This window comes from Pygoscelis adeliae, unplaced genomic scaffold (assembly GCF_000699105.1).
Source record: "Pygoscelis adeliae isolate BGI_AS28 unplaced genomic scaffold, ASM69910v1 Scaffold14, whole genome shotgun sequence".
Lineage (NCBI taxonomy): Eukaryota > Metazoa > Chordata > Aves > Sphenisciformes > Spheniscidae > Pygoscelis > Pygoscelis adeliae.
Window position 1 is genome coordinate 7,488,843 of NW_008825109.1, and position 12,257 is coordinate 7,501,099.

The 12,257-nt window shown below is 43.5% G+C and overlaps 1 protein-coding gene across 1 annotated transcript in view; it reads right to left on the minus strand.

The window, feature by feature from the left end:
- The window catches only part of FGF9 (fibroblast growth factor 9), a 27,831-nt gene that overhangs the window by 10,904 nt on the left and 4,670 nt on the right, over positions 1-12,257 (minus strand). The window contains exon 2 of the mRNA XM_009327770.1: positions 9,095-9,198. Coding sequence (XP_009326045.1) covers positions 9,095-9,198 — 104 coding nt within the window. The remainder of the gene's footprint in view (positions 1-9,094; positions 9,199-12,257) is intronic.

The window sequence follows — 12,257 nt, forward strand, 5'->3', positions numbered from 1 at the left end:
AAGAGTGCCACGTTCACATCCCACTGGCTCCTGAGTCAAACAGAGCACATCAGATCTTTATCTGATGCAGCAAATAATCCCCAAGCATATCTCAGTATGTCACTCCTGATGATGCTCTTCAACATAGTATTCTCAGATCAACTGAAGAGGCTGAACCTTTTCACACCTCCGTATCGTTAACACAGCTGGCTCCAGAAACATTCAGGGCTGCAGCAACTGGGGAGCTACACAGCTGCAAAGAAGTGAATCTGAAGACATTCAAACTGAACATGCCCAGCACTTGCTCACTGGGTAGGATTCGGCTTTGCGATGCAGTTATGCCACTCTAACTACCTGCTGCCGACAGCGCCGTACTCAACCCCTCTCCCATCCTGCACTGCAGCTGAATCCTACACTGAGCACTAGTCCTTGCCCAAACAGGCAACAAGCCAGTTCAGGGAGCTAAACTGGCAGAGAAGCAACCCTACAAAAAAAAGGGCAAGCTTTCTTCTATGGCCTTAGATCCCTAAATTAGCCTCCTGAGAGGTCAGTTGTGTGCTTGTGTCAGAGCAAGGAAGGAAACAGAAGCACACAGTGGAGGCAGGGAATCAGGACTACCCTTTCTGGAAGGGGGTTTCTGCAAGGTGTTAGATCACCTTGGCTGCCTTCCTCAAGCAGCACCTCTAATCTCCCGGTTTCGTAAGAATACAAAATTCCACACATCTTTGATTAGGGGAAAGCAAATCATTAAATTAAGGTTCGAGTAGGATCTTGCTTTACAAAAGCTTAGCTTTATACACACACACATATATATATCTCATTTACGTAGGAGATATTCTAACACTTTCCTGTCCCAGGCATGTAGTGAGAATCCAAGTTCAGCACAGAATTGCAGATCAAGGTAAGGAGATCACCGAGGGTTTTTTCTCATATAAAATTATCCTCAGACCTAGTAAGCATCTGGAATGAAGTCCTCTGAGGAAAATCAAAGACCTGAGGAAAAGTGTAATATCTATCCCACAGGACAATACTAGCAGGCATCCCTCTTTGGTGACAGGTGTTATAATCTGTGAAATTCTGATTTAAAAAACAGACTGAAGTTTAGTTTAGTAAGAACTGCAGTAGTTTCAATTTCACACAGAGCTTTCTCCCAGATTACCCAGTGTTAAGTGTACGGATTCACCTACCAATTCTTCCTATACCAGTACCCACACCTCAAAAGACCTTTATTTTCTACATAGTCCTTCATACCTTGCTATCATTTTGCTGACTGGGTTGCAATTCCTGGTACGTGAGAGGAACACCATTTAACAGTACCCAGAGCTTTCAGCAAGGCTGCCCATCCAAATTCAGACCCATTCAAACCAATTTGTTCTTGTCTCTATTTCAAGGACTTTTTTTCTCTCCTTGGCGTTAAACCTCAGTGTATTTACAGAGACCAAGAGTGTACTCTCTCAGTTTTCATTCTGCAGGCTAAATAAGCCAAGATCTTTAGACTTTATCATTGGATAGTCTTTTCATCCCTCTGAACATCCCAGTAAGCCCTTTCTTCACCTGTTCCTGTTTCAATTCATCTTCTTTAACACAAGTAACCATAACTGCACCTTGCATTTAGAATGGATCCTACCAGTGCTGTATGCAGTTGCACCGATAGAGCTCTCCATGAGCCCCACGTGTAAATATTTTGGGCACTTTAGGTCACCAAGTCCCTTCTGCAAGGCAGCCTTCTGTGCTGAAAATACTCCCCAGCTTTGCAACATCCGCAAATTTCAATAACATACTACTATTTTTTTATGACAAGATGTTTAATGTCCCTAATAAAAATGGGGAATGAAACCAGCCCAAGGACCAATCCATAAAAACTCCACTAATAGCTTCACTCCAGTCTGATGCTTTTCAACACTCCCCACTGCTGTCTTCTCTTCAGTTCTTTCACCATCTATCATACAAGTCTACTAACACCCATTTTACCCACTGTAGCAAATGCTCTCTTCTGCTGGATCATACCTAACACTGCCCTGCAGATCAGCACAACCATAATTCCCATTTCTAGAAAAAGAAATTCCTACCAAAAATAAAATACTAGGCTTGCCTGAAACTATTCATCCAACTTCAGTACACCCATCTTGCATGTACTTTCAGGCCCTCCTCTATTCCTTCATTCAAAAGCGTGTTCCTATGCCCCGAGCACAACCCAGGTCAGACCGACAGACCTGCAGCTTCCTAGGTCGTACCCCCGGCCAAACACAAACTACGCAGCCGGAGGTCCACAAACACTCGAGGCTGGCAGACACCTCCATTGCCTTGGAAAGAAGCAATCCTTTCCTCACCCGGGCTTGCTCCCACCTTTGCACCACATCTTGCAGTGACCTGGAGGGGAACCACTGTGGCTGAAGACAGCCCTTCTGCTTGGCCAGATTGTTTTCCAGCTCCCTGCTTCAATTCGCTGGGCAGCAACAGAAACGCTTGTGCCAGCAAAAGGGAGGGGATGGATGGATGGTTGGAGGGAAAATAGCAACTTCTTTTAACACTGGTGTCAGCTGCCCTTGCTCCCTTTGTTCATCACACGACAGGGAATCCCCCAGCCCCGTATTACCACCCCAAGGAGTCTATCAGAAATACTGGCTAGCCCAGTTAGCAGCCACATTCAGACTATATTGCATTTACACTCCTGCCTGAATACACCATGTTTGCAAAGACTCCTGTTCCCTTTTCATTTATATAGCTTAAAAAGTTTTTGCCTTATATTTTAGTACATGTTTCAAGGCCCCAGTCAGCTTTATTGCAGCAATTTCCATTTTATCCCTGTGCTTCTACACCTCTAAGACAAGTGCTTTTTTGCAGCCTACCCTTCTCTGATTCCTCGCAGACCCTCTGCCAAGCACCCACAGCCTATTAGTCTCCAAATCCTTCCCGGCAGTTTCACCCTTGCTGGGAACAGTTTCCACAGGACTTCTGCACCGCTGACAAAGTTTCAAGTTTCCTTCACATTCAGAGTCCTAAGCACCTTTTTGAACTGGTCCTCTTCAGATCTCAAAGTCTGCCCTTTCAAATTAGCTACAGGCCTGCTTCTTGCAACTCTTCTGCCTAGAGTGGATTTACTAAGGAAGACACAAGTCATTGTTACTGCTAAAAGACACCATCGGGTTTTTGGTCACAGGAGTGACAGGTTTTCCTGAGCAATGCTGCTCATGCGGAAAGCCTGACCACTCCTCGCAACTCAGCTGCCTGAGGAACTGCCCTCTGCCTCTCCACCATTTGTACCATTTACCAAAAGGCACTTTATTATTTCACATACAAGCAGAAGGGTGTTAAACCTGCTGCTGTAGCCATTATCCCTCCTGGGATTTGACCACTCTCAGCCTAGAAGTCTGCATCTTCACTAAGGGAAAATGCATTTAATTCTCCTCCAAAAAATGTATGCTGCAATTGTCCTGTTTCCAGGCTCACCTCAGCCACAGGCACACTGACAGACAGATAATCCAGATCATTAAAAAAAAAAATCAGTCTGAAGCATATGGAATCGCTTTAGATCGGAGGTGTTTAACAGGAAAGTGTGAATGATATTGCAGGGTAATTTATTTATCTATCCTATTCTTAGATATCTGTAGTGACCATATACTTGGCCCAAATGCACCTTCAACCTGTTTTTTTCTTCATGTTGTTTCCGTGCACCTTGACCTACCATTTGAAGGGCTGAACAATTCCCTTCCCTTATTTGCACGGGAACATAAAAGGTATTTTTAGAATGCAGCAAAACAAATCCTTACCTACACCAAGCAATTTTCAGTAAACTATGAAAAATTGTCCCTTCTTTGTCAGAAAAACCTTCTGTTCACCTGTCTTTGTAGCTGCATAGTCTTTCCAGGATTATGGGGACCCAAACAAAAGCACAAAACACTACAGGTGCAGCCCTGCTGGGACAATAAAGAGGCATATCATCGCCTCCCTCCACACACTTACTGGGAAAATATGTTTCTTCAAGGACAGTACTGTCTCTCTCTCTCTCCTTCTCTCCTCTCCTCCACCCTCCCCCCGTAGTTTTAGGAGCAAAAGGCAGGTTTAGTGTCCCAAAAACATTGGGACAAACAAGTTTTCAGTTAATTTTTTGAAGGACAGCAATTTATTACCTTGTTATAAGCAGTCCTAAATCTCACTTCGCTGCACACACCCTGTAAGTCTGAAACCCAGAGGTGAGGAGTCTCCCTCCCTGGCTCCAGATCTGGGCTTTTCGGCTCTGTCCCAGCTGCTCTGTGGCCACATGAAGCCTCTCCCCTCCCATGTCCTTCCAAGCACTCTTAGCCCTCTCCCCCTTTCCCAACAACTCCACCATCTCCACCTCTGCCTTCCTCCTCCCCCCTGCACAGCTCCCCTTGTAGCTGCTCCAGATTTTCCAACTCCCAATTTTCCTCCTAAGCATCCAACCTGAGCTGCCTTTTGCTACCTGCCAAGGACACAAGGAGCAATGGAGACACCAGCATTTCATAGAATCATAGAATGGTTTGGGTTGGAAGGAAACTTTAAAGGTCATCTAGTCCAACCCCCTGCAATGAGCAGGGACATCTTCAACTAGATCAGGTCACTCAGAGCCCAGTCTAACCTGACCTTGAACGTTTCCAGGGATGGGGCATCTACAACCTCTCTGGGCAACCTGTTCCAGTGCTTCACCACCCTCATCGTAAAAAATTTCTTCTTTATATCTAGTCTGAGAAGAGGAGTGGGGCAGGTCCGTGTCCATGGGAGATTTGTGGGGCGGGGATGCCAGCAGTGGGATGTAGCACAGCTCTCTACTGCAGGAGAGCCCAGGACAGTGAGGGCAGCTGAGGCGAGGGTGTCCCATGGTCCTACTGTGCTCGAGGTAGCATAGGACCACCTTGGAGGACAGCCTGCAGTGCAAACAATGGGCACCCTGTGGTGTGGGAGCACATCACGGCCTGCCATGTGGGTGCCAACTGTTGATATTCCCAAGGGCTGCAGTGCAGGGCAGTGTGAGGGTGGGGACAGCCCATGAAGGTCATGGGACTGATCAGAAAGACCTCCCTCACTCCATGGCATGGCACCGAGAAGCACGGCTAAGACACATTTGCTAACACTCTTGCCCAAGGTGTTGGCAAGAGCCATTTGGCACTCAGGAAGGAAAAAAATCTTCGTGTCTCGTCTTAACACCCTTCCGGTCCTATCTGTAGTTTGGATTTTTCCTCCTCTCCAGTGACAAGCACAGTAGCTGTTGTGAAACACGATGAGTCATAGCTACAGGCTGCAAGGGGAAGGCAAGGTAAAGGGAGAGCAGGAACAGAGAGAGATGGGAGGGAAAGCTGCTGTCACTAACCAGCCTCCAAGTCATCGCTATGTAGCTACCACTGGCTTCTCTGCAGTACCACGTACATATATCTTCAGCTTTCCCTGGCTAAATCTGTGGGATGGGGATTGTTATACGTTGTTATTTTATATGTTGCTGCCTGAGAGCAGCATGAAAGTCACTGTGCTCTTTTAACCAGAAGATGCAGTAGGAACTGCCTCCTGTAACAGTGGCAAGTTGGGAAGAGTTTATCAGGCAGCTAATCTAGGAGGAAAGCAGCACTTTGGGAAGGCCAAAAGGAACATGTCTGGATCGAGATACACTGAAACTGCCTTTACTGTTGCCTTTCATAAAAATTGGCAGCGATCACCCATCCTGGCTGCTCTGCTTTGCCATATGTCCCATCTCCAGTGGCACCACAAATACGCTGGGAAAAATCTTCCTGTGCCAAATGTTTCAAACACAAATATAGAAGGATAGAAGTCTTTTAGGTCACTGATTTGATTCACACCCAATATATTTTTCATGCAGTAATTTGAATATAAATATGATAGTGTCATAGACATGGGGCATCTATTCCGGCAGTGTCAAGTGCTGCAGTACTGAATGCCTGCAGAAACACACCTGCTTAGATCCACAATGTTGACGTAGAGCAGGACCAGGTATTTCTTAGGCTGCTATTCAGTTGTGCATGGGAAACGGTTTTCCCACCTTAGAAAACACGTTCACAGCCTCGTAAGTGTACCTGCTCCATGACAAAGCTAGTGCTATTCATCACCCTCAGTGAAGAAACCAAGACAGAGGGACCCACCTCCCAGCACAGGCAGCACAAGGACAGCTTGCTGGTGCTACAGAACACTTCAACTCAAGTGACCGCTTCGCTTAACTCAGGTGAAATACTTGAACCTCAGTCTATCACATATCAGTCTCGAAACTAATTTTGGTTAAAATGATCTTCTCTCTCACCAGAAAGATAATTCTGTGCTGGATTGTGCCTTGCTTCTGGTTCAAACTGCAATATTTATTCCCATCAGAGAACTTCATTTTCAATTAATTGCATTTTTTTGACCAAAACCAAAACACCGTCACTTAAAAATGTCCAGCCAATTCTACACGAAAATCTGCTCTGAGGCCTGCTTATCTCAGTGTTTCTACGAGAGCTGACAGTTGCTGAAATATAGGCACTAGGATTGCTAGTGTTGACAAGGCTTTAAAGCATCATCACGCTGAGTAGCCATTAGAGGTTATATTTCATTGGAAGTAATGTAATTCAATTACCATCACTCTTTAGTATGTCCCATCTCTGGAGGCTGACAATAAGCCATATCATCCATCAGATTTTAACCTGAACTTTGCATTCTGGCCCTATAGATTGCCAGTTCTCCATTATGAATGGCTTCATATTTTTAGCGTCATTTCTTAGGGAAAAGAGATTATCCAATTATATTGTACATCCATCTGCCTGCCTGTCCGTCCTTCCTTAGCTTTTCAACCAGTTTCAATCAGGAGGCAAAGGTCTTCAAGAAAATTAAGTTCCTATCAGTTTTGCGACTAATCAGAGGCAGGGTAAAGAAGAGAAATCATTTGCACGTCCCATTTGGGAGTGGTGAGCAATGTAGTCCCTGCAAACTGACAATCCAGTGAGCATGGACAGCTAACACTGTCTCTTTCTCCATGCAAGAAACACAAAAGGCTGGGGAATTTGTGTTACTGCAGGGACAGAAGGTCAGGGACACCCATGCCAGGCTGTGAGACACAAACCCCTAGGAAAGCAGGCTCCTTTAGAACTGCTGCTCATGGAACAACTATTTTATTAATGCAGTGAGCTTAGTAATTTACAAAGAATTTCTTGTGCATGTTTCTTCAGCAAAGAATGTTTTGAGTAATTCACTCTGACAGTCAAACATATTGCAGACACAAAATATAAATTGCACAGAAAAGTGATGTAACATTTGCTTTCCCAGGTCTATGCATTTAAGCTCTATCAATAACCACATTTTCTTTTTCTGAATATCTGAAGTGTAGAGTAATTGATTCACTATGTTTAGCTGTTTAAACGATTACTCTTACTGATGATTATCAACATTACTGATTCATATTACTGTTGTTGTTCTGCCTTTTGGCTGCCTAACTGAACCATAAAAGCACTCATGACTTCGCCAGTTCTTTATCCCATTCATCAGCTGCACAAGGATTGTGACTTATGACAGCTTACTCACTCCTCACAGACAACTTGTTTACATCTGTCATTGCATCCATTCCCTTTCTCTCTTCCTCTCCATCCTTCCAACCTCCTCCTCCTCCTCCATATTGCCATTTAAGCTAAATCCCTTTTCTTTGGCCTTTCCCACTCACTGGTTCTCACCATCTCTACATCTCCCCTTCTCCCATGTCTACACATTCTCCATCCCAGCCTTGCCCCTCATTCTACCACCTCTTTTTCTGCCTCCCACATACACTGTCACAATCTGTACCTTCTGGCTTCTTCCCCTAGCCTGCTCTTCGCGCAGAAGACAGTCCCCTTCCTCTCTCTACCTTCCCTCTCTCACACAAAATGTTACTAGAAAGGAATCACTGAACCTGGACACCCCCATAAAAACACTTCTGCTGGACCCTGCTGGTCGCGCTTCCTCACACTCTTCCATGGATCACGTATATGGAAGCTGGACTTCCCTTTTACTCCTTCTGTTTTCACCTACCCACTCATCACCATCTTTTCATGTTTCCTCCCACACTCACTGTTGTCCCACTCAGTTCCCTCCCCACCCTTTTCCCAGTTACCATTACTCCCCTTTGACACAGGTATCTTCAGCTACACCCAAAGCCACTCTCTATCACTTTAACTCCTTTTTGAGTGTCTCTCTTTGCAACGTTTCACCATCAGTCGACCATTGTCACCTTCTCCTCCGTGCTTCTAATGAACCCCAGTGAATACGCAGCCTCCCTTCACTTGAGACATTTGCTTACCCTTTGAACCTGCCATCCTCTTCCTCAAATACAACTGCTTCTCTAGTCCTTGTCAATTTTGGAGGTTGATACTTTACTGCTAGAAGAGGTTGCCTTCTACTCTTTGGGGAGTTACCTGCTCAATTTCAGATGACCCCTGCCCATGATCTACCCAGGGTATGAACCCCAGCACACGTCAGATGTCTAAAGTATTCCCAGGTAAGGGTCACGCTGCATACACACAAACACACACACACATATGCAGGTAGGCTGGTTTGCCAGTCTAACCCACATCCGAAATACCAAGTTTTACTCCTCCCTCACACCCATTACTCACTCCTGCTGCCATCCCGCAGGGAGCACCAGCTGAATTTTCAGGACAAGACCACCAAGCCTCTTGCCCTCATTCCTATACTTTTTATAATTTTTATCCACTCCTATTTCTCATTTTCTCATCCACCCCTTACCGCCCCCTCTACTTTCTTTTGTCAATTCCTAGAAAGCTCTCTGCCTACACGCAAAAGGCAGGGACTTTGTCTTGTTTTAGGTCTCTACTGAAAGGACCCGTTTACAAATCTTACAGTACATCCTTTAGTCTTCAGTGACCAGTCTTCTGGCCACCAGTCTCCATTGCTTGTATCTAAATTGTTGTCTGTCTGCATTATTACTCATTCCTGATTTTGTCACCTTTTCCCTTTCCCGTATTCATTATACCACCCACAGCGTCTTGTTTCTAATTAGACTGCAAGATACTTAAAGCAGAAACAGTGCTTGTACAGCATCTAGTGCAACAGGGGCTTGTAGGAGCTATCAAGTATTTTTCCCACAGAACATGAGGATCATGACTGCCCAAGACAAGCAGGAACTTACCGAGCCGTACAGTTCCCCTTTCTCATTCATTCCAAGGTAGAGTCCACTGTCGACTCCTCGGATGCTGACCAAGCCCACCGCTATACTGATAAATTCCAGTATACCTATAAAATGCAGGAAAAAACAAACGATGTACATGTTGTTTCCATTGAAAGATTTTTTTTTCAGATGTGACTGATCCCTGAGCAACAAGCAGCTATTTTCAAAGGTGTTTTCCCATTTTCAGAGTTGTTTGGAGGAAGATGAAGAACAAATGAATATAACTTAAAGTACGATACTTGAACAGTGAAGTCCTTTGAGTGTCTGTTAGACTGATGCATTGCAGATAGCATTAACATACCAAATTGAAAGATTACTCTCAATCTTTCTCATAATTTCTAAACACAACTCTAAAGCTCAGTCATATTCTGATTTGGACAAATAACACATTCAAAGAAAAAAAAAAAAGTTTTTAGATTTCCAAAATTAACAGAATTAAAGAACCTATGAAATTTGTCTTCCAAAATAAATTCTGAAAAAATACATTTGAATCAGAATTGTGAGATGAAAACAATGTTACACATGGAACCAAAAGATCTACTTCCAGGCATCAATGAATCGGGAATATGTGGAAAGATTTACTCACAGTATGATCTTCCAGAGGCTTGAGAAATGAAAATCCTTAGTATAGTCCAGAGTCTCACACATTTCTGTCTAGGTATTAACCATCTCTCTGGTGTGTTATTTTTTACTCATCTCAAATTTGAAAATTAAAATATTCTAAACCTAAGTAATAGTGTATAAATGATTAAGTCTTCCTGTGCACACAACAGCAAGTTCACACAGACATTTGTGCACTAGAGATAAGAACATTTTGCAGAGAAGCACTGCTTCTGCAGAGCTCCTGGGATCAGCATCAACGTGCATGGTACAGCAAGTGTCTGTATCAAATATCAGCTCATCTGGTTCTGAGGGTTTGGGGTTTTTTTGGCAGCCTTCCTTGCAAATTGCTTACCTCCTTCAATGAGGATGCTACCAGCCAAACCTTGCATAAACCTAGCAGTCTTGTGGAAAAAAATGGAAATTGTTTCCTATTTGGGAGTGTTCATGTAAGACAGTAATGATCTCACAGGAGTTATCCAGCAACGTTCAGAAGCACGCTGCTGCGTTATGCTACTTTCTGAGCCACAAAATACACACAAGAGTAGCATTTTCAATATATTTTGCAAATTTTCATGTCTAAGCACACCACGTAACTATTTTTAAAGCTTATTGGAAACTATATTTACATGAAATAATAAAATAACTGTATAGTATGTGTTGAGCCTCACGCGGCCAATAAAAAAGCACTTTCATGGATTTTTTTAACAATTAATTTGGCATCTCCCGCAAAATAGTTGAGCACTAATCAATAACAGGCATGAATCACATGAATCTAACACAGCACAAGTTGAAGCCAATAGGGAAAATTTATAGCCAAGCTAATGTAAAGATGAAATGTATTCCCTGGAAGGGACTATTGATCATTACCTTATATATTATTCACTACTACAAACACCATAGTCTTATTGTTTTGATAACCCTGTTTTAAGACCCGGGCATCTTAAATTATTCTCTACATATGCACAAATCAAAAATACTGGGAGGAAATACTTCGTAATTATGGATTTTTTTTGAAGTAATAAAAAGTGGTAACATGGTGTTTATCTGGTATACGTAGTATCTCAGATACAATTGATCCATTGAAACAATTTAAACATTCCCATTATATATGGACATGAAATACTTCCAGATTTCTTACTAAGGCTTCTTCTGTAAAGCTTTTACCAAAGTATCATATTACCTGATAAATATTACCAAGCAATTTTAACTGAGGTTAGATCTTATGTTAAGTGTGTAATATACCATACTACAGCTAAGTTAGTAAGTCTGGCATCTTTCTCATCAATATAAATGTAGACTTCAACTGCTGTCCTCATTTCAAATATTTGGGTGCATGCTGCTTAGTGTGTCAAAAGAACAAAAAAGCACTGTCACATCCTATTGTAAGTGCAGAAGATGAATTTAAGGTACTTGGCAAAGCTCATCCACATATTTGAGATCAGAATAGAGACTTGTTCATTTGAAATATTGAAAAGCCTATTCACAGCAAGTTTTATGTGCCATGCTGTTAAGTCCTTCAAAAGATTATCTGGGGCCAAGCATGCAGTCTTACAAAAGTCTTGCCAGTTTAAGGATTGCATGATTTGGCCCAACACTCCTGGAATATTTTCACTTTATGGTTTCTATGATATATAGATAGTACTTAGGACCTGAACCAGATATTAAAATAGATATTCCTCTTCAAAATGAGGCTGGACCAAACGAAAATCAGGACAGCTCCAAACTTTAAAAGCTAGGGCCCTATTTATAGCTAAAAATGGGGGAGAGAAGAAAAGGAGCGAGGAAATAACTGTCTCAGTACATGGGATGCTGAATATCTTCTTGTCAGACATTGAACATTTTCTTTAATGAAACCACTTCAAAAGGCAAAGACCCACTCCTCCACGAAGAGGTTAGGAAGAAAGTTTGGGGGAAAGTTGTTCCTTACATGTCCACATCAGCCCTTCACGCACCTTCTTCCACATGATCCAACTTTGACCATGCTGAATGGCAGCAGGACACCAGCCTGACTGTGAAGGCCAGTCCTGCTCTCCTGCCGGTCTCACAGGAGAATGGAGATGGGTCGTTCACACAACGTAAAATTTTAACTTTCACCTAGCTTAGCTCTGGTGAAGAACAGACTTACAGAAGCATTTGCCTTGGCTTTAAGCAACGAACGTTTTTTTAACTACAGATCTTTTTGTTGCTGGTGTTCCACCCTTGGCACATTTTTGTCTTTGGCTATATATAGGCTCTCTTTGTATTGCTGGATTGAAGCAGTTTAGCTTCCACTGAGCACCCCAACACACCACCAACCAATACGGTAAACAAGCATCTCTGCCAGCCACTTCTTTGTACGACTTCCCGGGGAAGCAGAGAGAAGGGAAGCGGCGGAGGACCCGCAGGCAGAGCGCAGGTCGCTGGAGCCGTGCTGCCGCCTGTTTAGCAAGCAATCGTTCACCCAGGGAAGAACAGCGGGGCGAGGAAAGCAGAGCCCTTCGTGGCTAAGAAGCTGCCGGGAGGTCAGCCCAGCGATGGGGCG